General features: G+C 61.2%; 1 protein-coding gene across 5 annotated transcripts in view; it reads left to right on the top strand.

Annotated features, from left to right (window-relative positions):
• Positions 1 to 11,733, top strand: part of KCNIP2 (potassium voltage-gated channel interacting protein 2) — a gene marked incomplete at its 5' end in the record, with an annotated part of 44,656 nt that extends 32,923 nt beyond the window's left edge. For 2 of the 5 annotated variants that reach the window (XM_082309121.1, XM_082309120.1), the window contains 8 exons: positions 7,858 to 7,957; positions 9,108 to 9,228; positions 9,640 to 9,709; positions 9,806 to 9,876; positions 10,400 to 10,507; positions 10,890 to 10,994; positions 11,275 to 11,337; positions 11,672 to 11,733. In XM_082309121.1, the coding sequence (XP_082165247.1) occupies positions 7,858 to 7,957; positions 9,108 to 9,228; positions 9,640 to 9,709; positions 9,806 to 9,876; positions 10,400 to 10,507; positions 10,890 to 10,994; positions 11,275 to 11,337; positions 11,672 to 11,719 (686 nt within the window). In that variant the 3' untranslated portion in view covers positions 11,720 to 11,733. Of the gene's footprint in view, positions 1 to 7,857; positions 7,958 to 9,056; positions 9,229 to 9,639; positions 9,710 to 9,805; positions 9,877 to 10,399; positions 10,508 to 10,889; positions 10,995 to 11,274; positions 11,338 to 11,671 lie in introns of all 5 variants that reach the window. The other 3 variants (XM_082309123.1, XM_082309122.1, XM_082309119.1) reach the window with 2 other exon arrangements.
• Between the last annotated feature and the right edge of the window lie 4,851 nt (positions 11,734 to 16,584).

Below are 16,584 nucleotides of genomic sequence, written 5' to 3'. Positions count from 1 at the left end.
TCCGCACCCAGGGACATCAGCCCTGGTCATCGCCGTGGACACAGGATGGGCTGTGCTGTCTCGCCTTGCCTGGGGAGAGTGAAGCTGTGGGAGAAGGGGACTTGGTCCTGGGTCCCCTTGGCTGTGACCCCCACGGCTGGGGCCAGGGCAGGGCAGCTCTCCCAGCACTGAGCTCCCCAAGGACCGCAGCACCCATGGCACGCACCCTGCCGACTCTGCCTCCACATGGTGTCACGTCCCGCTCAGCCCAGCCAGACGCAATTAGCTTGTTGAATCTTTTCTCCCTCCGGCCTCGCGTTAATCACTTTTCGCATTGCTTCCCTCCCAATTCCCTCTGGCCTGGCTTGCTCTTTCTGTTGCTGCTGTGCCTGGAGAGGGGAGCAAGGGGACCCGGCTGGACACGGAGCAGGGACCCCACTCTGCTGCATCCTTCCCCAGAGATGGGCTCTGAGCCAGCGGATGGAGGGGCAGGGAGATTGCTCAGCCATGGGGAGGTGAGAAATCACAGGCTGGAGATAAAAGCAGTAAAGCTGGAGAGCAAGGGAGCCTGTTGGGACAGCCCTTCTTTGCAGCCCTGCTCCGCCGGTGGAGGATGAAACTTCGGAGTCCAATGGGAGAGGCTGGCTTGGAGACGGCCTGGGGCTCTCTAGCCCAGGGTTGTGTTGGGCTGCAGGGTGCTGTGAGAGCTCAGCAGGGTCTCCTTCACCTCTGCCCTGTGAGGGGCAGGGTTAGAGCCCAGGACTGGGCACAGGTGGGAATAGAGGTGCCCTGGCCAGGGCTCTGTGGGGTTGTGGTCCTCGGAGCACAGGCAGCAGGAGGTCCGTGCTTGGCTGCAGCATCCCCTACCTGGGATGTAGGGAAAGGTCTCATTCCTGGTGGATACCTGCCCTGGGGCTTGCTGTGCTGATGGAGCAGGCAGTGGCCAGATCAAAAGCAGCTTTTAGGTGAGAGCTGGGTAGAAGACCAGCTCAAAGAGACTTTCTAATAACCACTGCTGCCAGGCTGCGGTCTCTGCCCTGCTGCCCATGAGGCAGGGCTTTGTGTGGGCTCTGGGGAGCCCCCACCCTGGCTGGCCACCCCGCCATGCTGCCCTCCCTCCAGACAGCACCCCAGAGTGGAGTGGGGCACGTTTCCCTCCATCAGCAAGCGAGGCACCCAGGGCTGGCAGCCCCCAGCTGCGGCTCCTCCATGTGCCACAGATCTTGCACATGGCTGTGGCTTACTTGCTGGTGTGGAGAGGTGCGGATGTTCCCCCAGGAGGTGAAAAGGGAAGAGGTGAGGGTGGTGGGTGTCCATGGTGGTGATCGGTGGACAAGGCTGAGCTCCTCGTGCCGTGCTGCGGGTGGATGCAGGGTGGGGGCACTGCTGGGGGGCAGGTTTGGTGGTCTGGGATGGGGCAGAGGGGCTGTCCTGGACAGGGCTGGTCCCTGGGCTGGGTGGCAGCAGTGCCCTGGGGGACAGTGAGTGACTGAGCTCCGGGGTCGGTGCCACCATGCGCTGCTGTTGGGGTTGGAGTCGGCGGCAGTCAAGCCTCCTCCACGCACCCATTGGTGCCAGCTCTGCACCCCTCTGCAGCTTTCCAGGGCTGCAGGGTGCCCATGCCAGGCTGTGTAGGTGCAGGGTGACAACAGTGGGGTGCCCCGGGGAACCTGGGGTGAGAGCTGGCCCCTTGGGCACATACATGGGCTCTCCCTTCCCCTGCAGCCTGGATGCCCCGAGGGACCCCGGAGGGTGCCGGGGCGGGAAGAGGGAGGGCCAAGGCAGGTCTCTCCTCCCCTGCCCTCCCCTCTCCTCCCTTGCTGGGTCTGTTGCTGCCAGACCAGCTGCCTGCTGGGGCTGCACGTCGGGGGGATGTCAGTTGCTGGGGCGCACTGGGACCCGCAGGGGCTGCAAACGGTGGGCATCATCCTGCTGCTCTGCTCCAGCCTCAAGCTACTCCATGCCCTGGGCATCATCGACCTGACCAGGGGAGGTGGGATGGGGACAGGGATGGGGATGGGGTTGCAATGGGATGGGGATATTGTGGTGGAGGTGCTCCTCACCTCCTGTCCCGGGGGCTGCAGGTGCTTGGGGGAGGTTTGGAAGGATTAGTGTGTTTTGGGGGGGCATTAGGGTGTGGGAGGGTGTCTGAGGGCATCAGGGTGTAGGGAGCTGGGGAAGTGAAGGCATCTGGGGGTTGGGGTATGGGGCTGTTTGGGAATGTTGGGGTACTTGGGGGGGTCACTGGGGTGCAGGAGTATTGGGGATGTTGGGGGTATCTGGGGACATTATGTGGGGTGTTGGGGTGCAGGATGCTAGAGAGTTGGGGTGGCTGGGAGCATTAGTTGGGGGGAATATCTGGATCTGGAGGCATTGGGGTGCTGTGTGGGGTGCTGGGAGACTGGGGCTATCAGGGGTGCTGGAGTCTGTGGGCATTTGGGATGCAGAGGGCTGGGCTTTGTCAGATGATGGGGAAAAGGGCTGCAGGTGACTGGGGCTGGGGAGAGCAGTGGGAGCTGGGGGCAGGGAGGGATGATGGATGTGGGGTGCAGCACCATGCAGGGGAAAGCTGTCCCTGCTGCCGCAGGAATTGGTGGCTATGGGGGGAGTGTGGCTAAAAGAGGCTGGAGCCCCTGGCCTCTTCACCCTCTCTGTGGGGTTTTGCCAGGGTTGGGGAGGGAAGGGGCCACTGTGGGTGCTGAGCTCCCTGGATTGAGAGGTGGATGCTGAGGACAAGGCTGGATGTGGCCAGGCAAGACAACGCAGAACATGTCAGAACAAGGGCTGCAGGACCTGTTGGCTGTGTGTGGCGAGGGCGGGAGTGCAGAGAGCTGCACAGTGCTGCTGTCTTGTCTGCTTTGGCTGCCTTCCTTGGCTGCGCCAGGGACAGTCCTGGCTCAGACAAGGGCTGCCAACAGACTTTGCATGAGTGCGATTTGGGGTTTGTCCCCTCTGTCTCCTGGCTGGCACTGGGGATGCTGCGGGATGGAGGGGCTGCAGATCGCATCGCCTCGGGCAGCGAGATCTGGGGATGGGAGCTGTGATGGGAGGATGTGTGGGCAGGAGTGATCAGAGGAGCAATTAGCAGCTGAATGGAGGGAGGGGAGGAGGCCACTGTGCCTAGGAGGTGCTTTCAACCCCCTTGTGATGGAGGATGTCCCTGAGCTGCCTGGGATCTGGCTGGGCTGTGGCTGAGGCATGTCCAGGCTTCATCCCTGTGCCTTACTGGGGAGGGTATGGATGGCATCTGTGTAATGGGTATGCAGAGCACCAGCTCTCTTACAGGACACGCTGCCTGCAGCCAAGAGGAGCTTGGCTCTGCTGGGGCATTTCTTGGGTAGCTCCTCTGGCACTTTGGATGCACCGGTTCCTGCTGCCAGAGATGTCTCTGCCATGGAGGTGGTGATGGGGACAGGGCAGGATGTGTCCCTGCGAGTGGGTTTTGCAGCAGGGCGATGCACATGGCTGTCCCGGTCCTGCAGCCTTACCTGCTCCATTTGGGGAGCCCCTGAGCTCCACTGTTCCTTGGCACCTGTATCCCGTCCCATTCCCTTCTTGCAACATTTTGTATGTGGTGTGGCCTCAGAAATTATTATTCTGCCATCACCTCCTCTGGGCACAGCCAGGCTGTCTGGGAGCGCTGTCACAGACTGGGTATGGGAGTGGGGACAGCACTGCCGTGAGCCCCACTCTGCCCTGCGGCCCCTTCTGGCCCATGCCCCCGTCTCCTTTTGGGGCCTACTTGGCACAAGGGTCATGCAGCCGCTCTGCGCTCGCTGGCACTGGGGAACACCCTGGCGCTGAGTGTCTGCTGTCCTGTGAACTGCAGGTCTCATGCAGCAGCTTTGCTGCTCCCAGCTCCTTCAGCCCTGCGCCCTCTGGGTGTCCGGGCTGAGGCTGCCCCTGTGCCACCCCCAGGACGGGGACTCTCTGTCCGTCCCCCACCCCAGGAGATGCCAGCTCTGATTTCATTCCCCTAATGGATGACCGTCTGGCCCCAGCGGCTGCTGCAGGCACCTTGGCCCTGGTTACACTCGGCTCTGTCACCGCTGACTGATGAGGGTCATTTGCAGAGCTGCTGCTGGCAGGACCCATCCTGACCCCCCCGGGGCGGCTGGGGGAGATCGCTGTCTCTTCCTCCTGCTGCCCTTCAGAGCAGACCCCGGAGAGCTGTGATCCCCCTGAGCGGGAGGTTTGCAGTGCCCGAGGCTGAGCGCTGCGGAGGGGGAGCGGAGTGGGGGCCGATGGCCCCCACTCAGAGCTGAGCCCTGCACAGGGATGATCGTGAGCTGCAGGTTGTAGGGGCAGCTGGGCTCAGCATCACTGCCCGGATGGACCCAGAGCCATGGCCTGGCAGGGGAAGCCTGGGGACGTGCCTCTGGCATCTCAGGAGAAGGCGATGCTCTGGGATGGGATAAGGGCTTTTCTCCTGAAAACAGCGTGTTCTGGGAACTGATGACCCCTTCCCCATGCTCCCCTGGGCCTGCCCTGCCCCTTCTTCTGGCTCATCCCCCTACCCTGGCTGGGGTTTCCCCTCCTGCTTCCCAGCCAGGCTAGCTGAAAAGGCAGAGGGTCCCCTTGCCCGGCTGCCTTCCACTGCCCAAACCCTGCTCCTAGGGCAGGGTGCTGGGGCAGATCGTCCCTGGGGTACCAGCTCCTCCTGACCTCCTGACTGACCTGGTGTTGCCCCACGGGGCCAAGCAGGGGCTGTGGGAGCTGCATGACCCACCCTGTGGCTGCTGGTGCTCTGCTCCCATCCTGGAATGGTGCTGTCCCTGGGTGCTGAGCTGGGGACACTGGCGGGGTCTCGCCACCATGGGATGCACATCTTCCACCCATCGTGATGATGCATTTATTGATGGGTTATGGAGAGTGAGGGAGGAGTTTTGGCACTGCCTGTTGGTTTGTTATTGTAGGGTCTTTTCTAGCAGGAGGGTGCTGTGGAAGGGGTGGGTTGGTGTCCCCAGCCAGCTGTCACTGGGAGGGCGCTGGTGGCCCTGGCTCTGTGGGGAGGGCGGGGACGTGGTTATGCATTGGGCTGACGCCGGCTCCTGCTTTCTCTCTGGGGAGACCACGTCGCAGCCCAGGCTTGGGTCCTCCCTGGGAAGGGGGGGTCAGCCCAGCACCGGGTAACCCCCCGACATGGCAGCACTGGCTGGATCCAGCCCTCAAGGACACATCAGGTGCCGGTGGCTCAATACAAAGTGGTCCATGGCTGTCCCAGTGGCGGTCGCTGCTGGGGCCTGGGATCCACCCGCTCTGGATCCCTTCAGAGCCAGTGTCCAACAACCTCCGGGATTCATTTCAACAGCGTGTGGAGGTGGGGATGGGAATTCCCTTCCCCTTTTGGTGCTGCCAAAGGATGGAGGCTCCGTTTGTGCGTGCTTGTGTTTTGAAGTTGCTGGGCCGTGGAGTGACGCATGGGAAGCGACAAGCCACTTAACCCGACAGACCTCCTGCCGCAGATAAAACGCTGCCAGCCCTTTCTGTTGGCTTGTTTTGTGCCAACCACTTGATGGCTCTTGCAGAGGGGTGGAGGGCAGAGCGGCATCTGGAAAAGGAGCTGTCGCTGGCAGGGACAGGGCTTTGTGCTGCGGACGTCCCATGTGCTCAGCGGGGCAGCACGTGGCCAGGCTCCGCTCCCCATCTTTGGGCAGAGCTGTTTCCCGGTGAGGGGAAGCCTGGGGAGCCCCCCAGACTTGCTCACAGTATGGATGCTGGGGTACAGAAAGGGGACAGTGCGTCCTCCCCAGCAGAGCCCTCGAGTGCACCAAAGCCAGGACAGCAAAACCCCAGCCCTGGTCGCCCTTCTCCTGTTGTTAAGCTGCATGTGCTGAACGTGCTCCCTCCCCTGCCCGGGGGCCCCTGGAATTGGGCCTCTTTGGTTTCCTCCTTAAGAAAACGCCCATGTTCTTTATTTTTTTTTTTTCTTTTTCCTTCTTTATAACAAACTAAAGTGTAACTTGCACCCGACCTGACCTACTGCACGTGCCTATACCTGCTGCCCCTGTGAGTCCAACCACAGTTTACTCTCTGTTGCATCTCTCTAGCTGTGTGGTTTCCCTCCCACCCCGCTCCCTCCCCTGGTTCATCACCCTGGTGCTGGGTGTTGCTCTGCCAGCCCTGTCCCTTCCCCCTGGGCGAAGGGGCTGCTCCTGCCTCCCAGGTCTCTTCCCACAGCTCAGCTCTGCTGCAGGGACCTGGCCCCAGGGCATCCTTGGAAGCCTGAAAGGTGCAATTTCCCTTTCCCTCTGCAAATTAAAGCCCTAGAAAAGTAGCTGGGCCAAAATCATGTTTTTTGCACAACTGATGCCTGCTTCTAGGAAGCAAAAATCCTCTTTCCTCACCTGCCCGCAAACCCTGGAGGAGACAGTGGCCAGGCTGTGCTGCCAGTGCCAAGGTCCTAGCCCTCACCCTTGCCTCTGTTGCCCTGTGACAAATACCAGGGGGTGCATTCGTGTTTGCATGTCACTGGCACCCTGCTGCGGATGCCACTTCCCTGGGGACAAGTTTGCCCTCTCTGAGTGGCTTTGTGCGATGTCCTGCTAGGACAATGACCTCCTGGAGCTGTTTTCCATCACTCCAGAGTGATGGAGCTGCCTGCAGACCCATGTGCCCCTCCGGGCACTGGAGCTGGGTACCATGCAGCACCTTTTCCCCAGTACCTGGGGCTCAGGTCAGCCCCACAAGGCTGAGAAAGCTGCCGGAGAAGCCCCATCTGCCAGCCCCCTAGAGAAACAACCCCAAAACCAGGGCTCAGGATGCGCAGGCATTGTGACCTGCTGCGTTCAGATGTCCAGGGCACTTGGAGCAAACGTGGTGTCAGCAGAGCCCCAAAGGGACTTTGCACCTTTCATCCCATCAGTGTTCCATGCTGCTGTCTGCCTCCCTTTGGGGGCTGGAGCCCAGCATGGCCTTCATCCCCTCCTCTTCCTCCCCTCCCCGCCTGCAGCGTTAGTCCTGCGCTGAGTTTGCTGGCTTGAGGCACTGCGGGAAGGGAGGGAGTGGGTCTGCAGCCATGGGGCAGTGCCAGGAGGGAGAGATGGGGCTGAGCAAAGCCATTGGGATCCAGATGGGGGAATAGGGGGTGGGGTGGGGGGGTCTGTGCAGCAAGGGGACCTGCTGTTTATGCAGGGCCACTTGGAAGTGATAGCCACGGGCCAGGCTGATGTGGGAAGCCCCTCACCCTGCCCCATACCCTGGCCAAGGCAAAGCCTGAGCCCCATTCCCCTTCTGAGTGTCTCAAAGCAGGTCCCTGGGCTTGGATCCCAGTGCCGTGCTGGGGCGGGGGTGCATGTCACAGTCCGGGCTGCATGGCTGGGTTCGGTGCGTGCTTCGCATTCGGCCGTTGGGTGCCAGCAGGATCAAACCCGGCCCCGAGCTCTGGGGAGGGTGCAATGTCCCAGCTCGCCCGCAGGCTGTTTCTTGGGCTCCATCCTGCCCTGCCTCCCAGCACAGCCCTGCGGGGAGGGGAGGGTCCCCAGGGAGCAGGTATTTGGCATCGCGGCTAAAGGGCAGAGTCCAGCCCTGCCATCTCCTGGGCCTTTGGGCTGCTGGGTGTCTCCAGTACACCCCGGCATGCTGCAATGGGCAGGTGCAGAGGTGCTGGGTGTGGGTAGCCCAGCAGGGTTGCCCCTTTGCCATCCCCATCCTTCCCAGGGAGGGAAATTCCAGTGTCGGGTTTGTCCTGGGATGAAGCAGAAAGGCCGAGCAGAGCCTCAGCTGGGCTTTGCCTTCCTGCTCCTCTGGCCTCACGCTGCATGTGCTGCCTCCGGCCCCACTCACCTTGCGCCGGGTGCTCAACCCTGCTGCCTGCCGGGGCCGGGGCTGCTGCTCTGTTAACTCTTCTTCTGCTTGGTGACTCCTTCTTTCTTCCAGGCAACCCGCCGGGCCAAACTAAAAAAGCGCTGAAGCAGCGATTCCTCAAACTGCTGCCCTGCTGCCGGCCCAAATCCATCCCCTCGCTCAGCGAAAGCAAGTGCTTCTTCTTGCCTTTGTGTGTGTGTGTCCCCAGCGGTGCTGCTGCCTGCCCTCCGCCCTGGCCATGCCCGCGGGAAGGGGACGCCTCCACTACTCCCCTGCCCTGGGTTTGGGGCTGTCAGGATCAGTCCTGCCTTGGAGGGGTCCAATCCAACAGGCTCTGCACCCACCTCTGTCCTCGCCTGCTTCCAGGCTGGTTTTCCCACTCTCCAGCTCCCCGGAGCAGCTCCCACAGGATGCACAGCGGCAAGACCCGCTTTGCAGCTGGCTCGGGGCAGCGAGACTCTCCCGGCGCTGTTTTAAGGGCTGGGGGGGTTGTGCTCGAAGCTCAGTGTCGGTTTGGAGATGGAGGTGTGATGGCAGGGGGCAAAAGGGGCTGAGCAGGGAGTGAGCACAGAGCTGCCCAGAGCCCCCTACCCCCTCACACCGGGTGTGCTTGGCCCCTCGGTGAGTCCAACCCCCTGGCCAGGGGTGTGAGCTGATCCCCCCTGGGAGAAGAGGTGAGTATGGAGGGGCAGAGGCTGATCCACCCCACGGAGGTGGTGTACCCACTGTGGGGCCACAGCCCCTCTCGGTTGCAGTGGGGTCTGGGGGCACTGGCTGCTGTGGGCAGGGGTCATGCAGCTTGCCAGATGGTGGGGAGAAGCCATCGATGAAGGGGGGCACAGCGGGCAGGATGAGGTCTAGACAAGGCCAGGGGGGCATTTGGGGATGGGGGTTCTGGGGGGCAGCTCTCCTGCTGGACATGAGCCCTGGCGCAGCACAGACCTGCAGGACGTCCAGGGTCTCAGTTCCACAGGGCAGATGCCTGTGCTGGGGGGGAGGAGAAGGGCAGGCAGGGGGGGGTCTCAGCACTGGGGGGGTTTCACACCCCCTTTCTGCCCAGCCTGGGCTGTACCAGAGGCTGGGGGGGGGCTGTTGCCCAGTGTCAGCTGCTGGTCTGCCCCCAGGGTGTCTCTGAGTGTCCCCTGCTGGCATAGACCCAACTCCGGCTGAGCAGGGCACCCCAACAGTGTGTCACCCTGGGCAGGTGTGAGAGGACGGGGTGTGCTGCACACGGTGCCTCTCCTGCCCCTCGTCACTGCAGGGCAGGGCAGGACGGTGCTGGCCTCAGCCGCCCTCTCTTCCCCTGGGTTCCTTGCAGACAGTGTTGAAGATGAGTTTGAGCTCTCCACCGTCTGCCACCGCCCCGAGGGGCTGGAGCAGCTCCAGGAGCAGACCAAGTTCACCCGCAAAGAGCTGCAGGTCCTGTACCGAGGCTTCAAGAACGTGAGTACCCCTTGACCAGCTTTGCTAGCCACCCCTCCGCCGCCACGTCCGCCTCAGAGGGTGCTTCGCGCCTGGCGGTGCCTCGGGCTTTGCAAAAGCTTTTGGAACCTTGGGGTTGAAGTTTATATCAGGCTACAGCCTGATTCCACCTCTAGGGACCTCAGTGGGGAGGCCTGATCCTGTGCTCCATCCCTTGGGTGCAGAGAGCCCCCTCCCTGGGTGCCTGGGATGCAGAGCCCCTCCAGAGAGGGGTGCAGCCCACAAAATCAGGGAGTTGCTCCAAGCAGCCTTACCAGGTGCCCCACCAGGCAGCGCAGGGCTGGGGGGCAAGGCAAGGGAGCTGCAGGAATTTAGGGGGGTGCTCACCCCCTCTCCGCAATGTGGAGGTGACGCTGCGGCTTGCCCTGGCAGGAGTGCCCGAGCGGCATTGTCAATGAAGAAAACTTCAAGCAGATCTACTCACAGTTCTTCCCACAGGGAGGTGAGTTCCCATCCCCATCCCCATGCCCTGCATGGGTGTCTCTGCTGGGTGGGTGGGGTCACACAGCACCCCCTCACACTGTCTGCCTCCCCCCAGACTCCAGCACATACGCCACCTTCCTCTTCAACGCCTTCGACACCGACCATGACGGCTCCGTCAGCTTCGAGGTGAGCTGTGGCCAAGGAGGGGATGGCAGTGGGGCAGGGAGGGCATGTCCCTGCAGGTACTGCCAGCTGGGCTGAGCAGCGTTGCTTTTGCAGATGGACGGAGAGCTTCCCGGGGGCTGATGGCGTTTACTAAATTCCCAAAGGCAGTGGAAAAACAGTGAAAAGCAACAAAAAAAGGGGGCTGTATTTTCTGGCTAGTGTCTTGTAGGTACCCAGACTGGCAGGCACAGCCATGGCTGGGTCTTGTTCAGGGTTTGGCTGAACAGCAGGTCCTGATGCATGTTGTCCTCTTAGGTGCTGTGACCCAAGGGACTAGTGTGGGACATATTTAGGGACAAGCTATCATTTTTTCCCAGGCTCTTTTTCATAGTCAATGTTTCCCTTGTCAGCCCAGCCCCGGGGCACATCTGCTTTGGGGCTGAGTTCCGCCTCTGTGGGAGGGACAAGCAGGGCTGTGCCCTCTGTGTCCGTGAGACCCTTTGTGGCCGTAACTCCCGTCTGCCTGCTTTGTGCATCCTTGCAGGACTTTGTGTCTGGGCTGTCCATCATCCTGCGGGGCACCATTGACGATCGCCTGAACTGGGCCTTCAACCTCTATGACCTGAACAAAGATGGCTGCATCACCAAAGAGGTGGGATGCGGGGTCCAGGCTGGTCCCTGGGGCCAGCACAGGTCTGCGTCTGGCAGGGACGAGGGCAGGATTCGGGGGTATTGGCTGAGCTCTGCAGGAGAGCTGGGGGACGTCAATATTTACCAAGCACAGCTTTGCAAACAGGTCCCTCCTGGCCCCCTGGCACTGGTGTGTCTCTGGGGTGGAGGGTGGATGAGGGGTGTGCTGCTTTGGGGCTCCATCACACATGCAGGCACACACACAGCTCCACACCATGCATGGAGCCGGCAGGAACACACCTGAGCACCCCACAGGTCCTTCGGGAGCATCATGAAAAGGCTGTGGGTTGGGGACCAGGTGGAGGCAGAGCCCTGTGTTGACCCTGCAAGCCCCTTCCCTCCAGGAAATGCTGGACATCATGAAGTCCATCTACGACATGATGGGCAAATACACCTACCCGGCCATGCGGGAGGAAGCGCCCCGGGAGCACGTGGAGAACTTCTTCCAGGTGAGCTGAGCACATCCTGGGGGAGCAGAGCTCCAGCACGGAGCCAGTGGTGCCCAAAACCTGGCATGGTGCAGGAGAAAACACCCCACACTGGGGATGAAGCAGGGCTGTGCTGGAGACAGGGAGAGAAAAGGCCATCCTGGTCCTGCTGGGTACTTGGGGATGGCTGGGACAGGGGTGCGCTCTGTCCAGGCCCTGTGGGACCCGGGCAGGGGGTGCTGGGCTCTCCCTGGGGCTGGGGCTGTCCCTGCCATGCCCCCTGTGCTGTGCTTGTCCGCAGAAAATGGACCGAAACAAGGATGGTGTGGTGACAATCGAGGAGTTCCTGGAGTCCTGCCAGAAGGTAAAGCCACCAGCAGCTCTGCTCTGGGGCTGCGCCACCTTCCTGTCCCTTGGGGACCTCCGTCCTCCACCGTCACCCTCCTGGAAGAGAGGGGGTGAAGGCAGGGCTCCCAGGGGCAAGGCTGGGGCTCTGCTTTGGGAACTGTATCTGTGCTGGCATCCCTGTGCAGATGAGGAGAGCCGTGCATCCCTATAGGGCTTGGAAACTGCCTGTAATCCCTGGGGCTCTTGTCCCATGGGTCAGAGTTGCCATGGGGGTAAAGCCAGGTTTGGAAGGAGCTGCCCAGATTGCTGTGCTGTGCCCAACCCGCCCGCTTCCCACCTCCTCTCCACAGGACGAGAACATCATGCGGTCCATGCAGCTCTTCGACAACGTGATTTAGCTCCCGGACCTGCCTCCAGCTGAGCTCTCCTGCCACTGGGCCCAGAACCTGCTTCTCTCTCAACTTTTCCTTCGAGCGTCCCCTCCGCCGGCTGCACAAACACCCCTGCGGGAAGGGGCCTCCCTTCCCGGAGACGCGATCAGCACCGGGATCTTCCCTTCCCTCTGGGCCGGCTCCGCTTTCCTCGGGGGATCCCAAGCAGGTGCTCCTGGACATTGGAGCGTGGGCACGGCTGGCACGGGGCAAGTGTTTGGCCTGGATGGACCTCCCTGCACCCGTTCCTGGCGGGGAAGCTGCAGCCTTGGGCTGCAATAGAGGCTTCCCCCATGCACAGCACCCCGTGCAGCCACAGCTCCCCCACCCCTGACCCTCCCCAGCCCTGGGAGCCCCCAGTACTGGCTCCAGCCAAAACTCCCCAGCGACGCTGTCTAGAAACCAATAAAGTCTTGCAACGGGCGCCAGCACCTCAGCTTCCTCCCCTGCCCTGGCCGTGCCCTGCCATGGGGAGTGTGGCCTGTGTGTTGGCCATGAGCCGCCGGCTGCCCTCCTTGGCCATCCCCTGGGCCGGTGGGTGGGCAGAGGGGCCGTGTCTGGAGAAGGCAGCTGCAAAGGCACTTGGGGTTCATTGCTGCATGAGCTGTGGGGAGCAGCCCCTGATCCTGAAGGGGGCCCAGTTAGACCTAGGAGGCTCATCCTCACTTGGGGAGAGGGGAGACTAAAGGGGCCCCAAGGTGCCTTCTTGTGGCACTGGTCCCCCAGGATGGAGGATGCTGGGCTGGGAGAGGAGCTGCAACCACAACCCCTGTCCCTTGAGTTCGGGGCGCTGGCAAACAGGGGACCTCGGGGACCCACTTTGAGGCTCTGATGGAGAGACACCCTTCCCACCCCTCCCCGAGGACACGGCAGCCAGGGCATGGGGACATATGGAGAAGGGAGGTGTGCTGGGCTCCAGCGGCCACTCTGGTCCTTGGACCTCACAGCCGTGCTCCCAGCATCGTTTGCTGCTGACTTTCCCCTGCTCCCATGCCCTGGCCCATCCCAGCCCACCCACTGCCCGGGGCGCTGGGGAGCAAGCAATGGGGCAGAGAGGTGTCCCCAGAGGCATAGCCCTGTGCTGGGGGCATGGCTGAGCTGGCAGCTCCTTGGGGAGAAAGTCAAGGCTGGGGCTGGCCAGGAGTCGTTGCTGTGCCGCTGGTGGGCTGAAGGGTCACCTTGGGGCAGTGTGGACTCAGCCCCTTCTCCTGGTGCGGCCATGCCCCGAGGCGAGAGCCTGCCTGGGGGCCTCAGGGATGGAGCCAGCATCCTGGGGCTCCCCCCATCTTTATCACCAACAGCTCCTCAGAGCTGTGTGTGTGCAGGCAGGCCTGTCCTGCCCGCTTACCCCTCCAAGTCCTAGCTGGGGAAATGATGCCCATGGGCTAATGAGCCCATACCCACCCCAGAAGCCCCTCTGTGCAATCCCGCAGGCATTGGGAATGTACCCAGCCCCAGCAGCCTCGGCTCTGCTGCTCCAGCCTCCACATCCTTAGCAGCCGAGGGCAGCCAGGGCTGGCCTAAGCTGTGGTGTCTGAGATCAATGGGGAAGGGGTGAGCAAGGCCAGTACCCGTGCTGGGCCGGGCCCCAGACCCAGGCTGAGCCCCTGGTGTTGGAGCCGTTAGAAACCCCCTCCCGGGGCCCTGAGCCAAAGCCACGGGGCTGCTCCCCAGCGGGACCATCCCTGGCCCAGCCCTTGCAGACATGATGTGTTTTTTAGGTTCATTCAACACATTGTTCATCTCACAGTCCTGTTCCTGGGTTTGCCATGGGGCCGAGCTCCCACCTGCAGTCTCCCAAGGGTGGGAGGGCAGGTATCCTGATCCTTACCCCTCCTGTCTCCTCCTCTGTCCTCCCTCCACCCAGGCTCTCTGGGGTACCCACTGTCCCCTGCCACGCGGAGCAGACGCTGCCTCCTCCTTCACGCTGCAGGTCGCATGGCGTGACCCCCAGCCCCGGGGCATGGTGACCCACAACCCGCTTGGCATCTCCAGTCTGTATATTTTGTATTATAACAATAATATGGGTTAAAAAAAAAAAAGAAAGACAATAAAATCTAACCACAATCGCTATGCACACCACTGTTACATCTTTGCCTCTGTCAGCCATCCGGGGGGGCAGGGGAGATCGGGGCTGAAACTTTCTGCAGAGGGCTGGTAGGATGCTCTGCATGGGTGCTCTGGGAGGTTGCATGGGGGACAGGGTGTGCGCTGGGCTGGCCGGGGTCCCGAACAGCCTGGTGTTGCCATCGATGGCCCTGTAAACACAGTCTTTCTCCTGCTAAGAGGCTGTAGGCATTAGGCTAAAGGGGTCTTAACACCAAGCATGTCGGGTCTGAGGAGTGGTGCTGTCAGGTGTGTTATCAGCTTGCCATGAATGCTGCTGGGTAAACTGGAGCTTGGGACCAGGTGTCCCTTGTTAGGACAGGGTATTTAAGGCTGAGCTAACAGGAAGATGCTTAGCTACCATCTTGAAGAGGTGGGTGTGGACTGGAAAGGGGTTTTTCTTAGGGATGTGAACCGATGGGCAATCACTGGTCCTTGGAAAAATGCAGCCTTGAGAACTAGAATGGCTTGAAGAAAAAAAATAAAGAGGGAAAAAAGGAGCAGATAAGTAAGAAAACAGCAGAACAACAGGATAATGGACCTGATGTGGGACGGTGACACCCTCCAGCATTATGTAGTCTGTGGTCCAGGAACAGAAACCTCAATGCAAAGAGCTGCCTGGAGACCCAAACATCTTAAAAGGATGGGCTCTGGCTATGGAGGGAATTGCCATCGTGGGACTCGGAAAGCTGCAAGTCTGCTTCTTCCAAAGCCTCTGGCTCCCCAGGGACCTTTTTGACCTGCTGGTGATTGCCCAGATCTGCATACAGCAGTACAAATGGGCCTGAGTGCGCTTTTCCCTCTAACCCGCTCTTTCCAGTATATCCTATCCCCATGGGTTCTGCTTGGCTGGTTGCTATTTTGGGTGATACCATCCACGGGCTTGACGTGTCCCCTTGTGGCACAGGGATGCTCTGAGCCACCGACGGGGTCCCTTGGGTCTCTCTCCAGGGCGAAGGGCAGGAAAGGGACTGGGGTGACAAGGTAAAAGGGTGCTGTGGGGCTCACTCAGCCTTCAAATGCTGCTGTAGCCTTTTCACACCAAATGGGAATAGATTTGTGCAGGGATCGTTGCTGGTAGCTATGGGGGGCGGGGGTGGGCAGCGGGTCCCCTGGGAGCCAAAAAATAATCTCTGCTTAGCTCCCCCCCTGGGGCAGGCTCTCAAGGAAGGGGCTGAGGGCAGGGAGGACTGGATAAGTCCCTCCGGGTCTGTTATCAGCTTGTTATGAGAAGCTGCTGTGTGAGGCAGGGCTTGGGACCGGGTGTCCCTTGTTAGGATGTGGCATTTAAGGGTGGCTAACAGCAAAGTTGTTGGGTCTATGCTGAGAATGGAGGTAAGAGCTGATGAGCCCTTGGAAAAGAGCAGCCTTGTGTTGTTTCAAGCCATCTTTTTCCCAGCTTTCAGAGGGAAAGTTGACCTAGCAGCCAACTGTCCAGCTCTGCGTACAGTGGTATGGTAGTACTGTGTGTTTTCCACCCAAATACTGTGCATTTCTCCTCTCTAACCCTTCTCTAAAGTCTTGTTGCGTATTAATAAATTTAGCTAGTTACTATTTAGGGATAGCAGTACAATTGCTATTTTTGCTCTTTGAAAGCTTTAAATTGGATGTGATGGTAACTAGAGATGCCCCTTGGCCAGGGTCTCTGCTGCAGCTTCCTGAGCATGGGTATAGATGGAGCCAGAAACGCAGCTGCCTTGGGTTTCTCATCATTCCAAAATATCATCAGTGGAAATAAAGCTCGAAGAGCAAGAAAGAGACTCCAAATATGCAAGGGAGCATTTTGGGGAAAGCTGAGTGAGCTGGGTAGGGTGAACAGTGTCCAAATCAGCAGGGGATGTTTTTAATCCAAGTTTTCATTCATTTTGTTCTGCTTTGGCTCAAACATGACGTGGCTGCCGTGATGTCCGCACGCTTTCTCCAGCCCTTCCTTGCAAGCTGGGGTTTCCAGCAGCTTTTTGCTCGCTGGTGCCTGCTGCAGCCTCCCCAGCGCTGGGTGGGCTGGAAGGATCGCCTCGCTGGCCTCTATAACGCCTCGTGGGACGTCTTCTCAGCCCCGTGGTCTCCGACTCATGCTCCAGGGGCCAGTAGCTCCCAGCCCCACATGCTCCCATGGAGCTTCTCCCTGGAGAGGTGCCGCCTGATCTCAGGCCCCCTTCTCTGATTTACTGAGATGAGCTCAGCTTTGTAGCCCGTCCTTCAGCATCCTCGTAGCCCCTTCCAGGCGTGGAAACATACACAAGCGTAACATCAGCCGGACTGTGCTGGCTGGGAGGGAGGGAGGGAGCGGCTGTAGGGACTTCTCCCCCCGCACCCCACCCGCGGCCCCTTTCCACACTGCGGCTCGGTCTCCCATCCGCGCCGCGGCCCCCACAGGCCCTGCTTAGCTTACGGGGCCCTGGCGGTGCCGCGAGAAGTAGGTCACGACTCAAGGGAGCCCGCGCTGCCCCTGCGCAGGCGCGCCGCCGCCCGCGGCGCATGCGCGGAGCCGAAGGAAACACCCCGGCACCGCTTCCCTACACAAACCCCACTGCGCATGCGCCTTCCCCCGCCTCGCGCCTGCGCGCTCCCCCGCCACCGCCGTCCCCCGTCCCCCGCGGCCTCCCGCGCATGCGCAGGGGGCCGACAGCCGCTCTCCGCGCAGGCGCCTTGGGCAGCCGCGGCCTCGCCCCTCCCCCCACCGCCCCCGCGAGCAGGCGCAGTGCGCGCCCTTCCGCGTCCCGCGC

The sequence above is a fragment of the Platalea leucorodia genome, assembly GCF_965183815.1.
Source record: "Platalea leucorodia genome assembly, chromosome: 4".
NCBI classification, from domain to species: domain Eukaryota; kingdom Metazoa; phylum Chordata; class Aves; order Pelecaniformes; family Threskiornithidae; genus Platalea; species Platalea leucorodia.
Note: the sequence above shows the minus strand (reverse complement) of the source record. Positions and strands in the feature narration are given on the sequence as shown.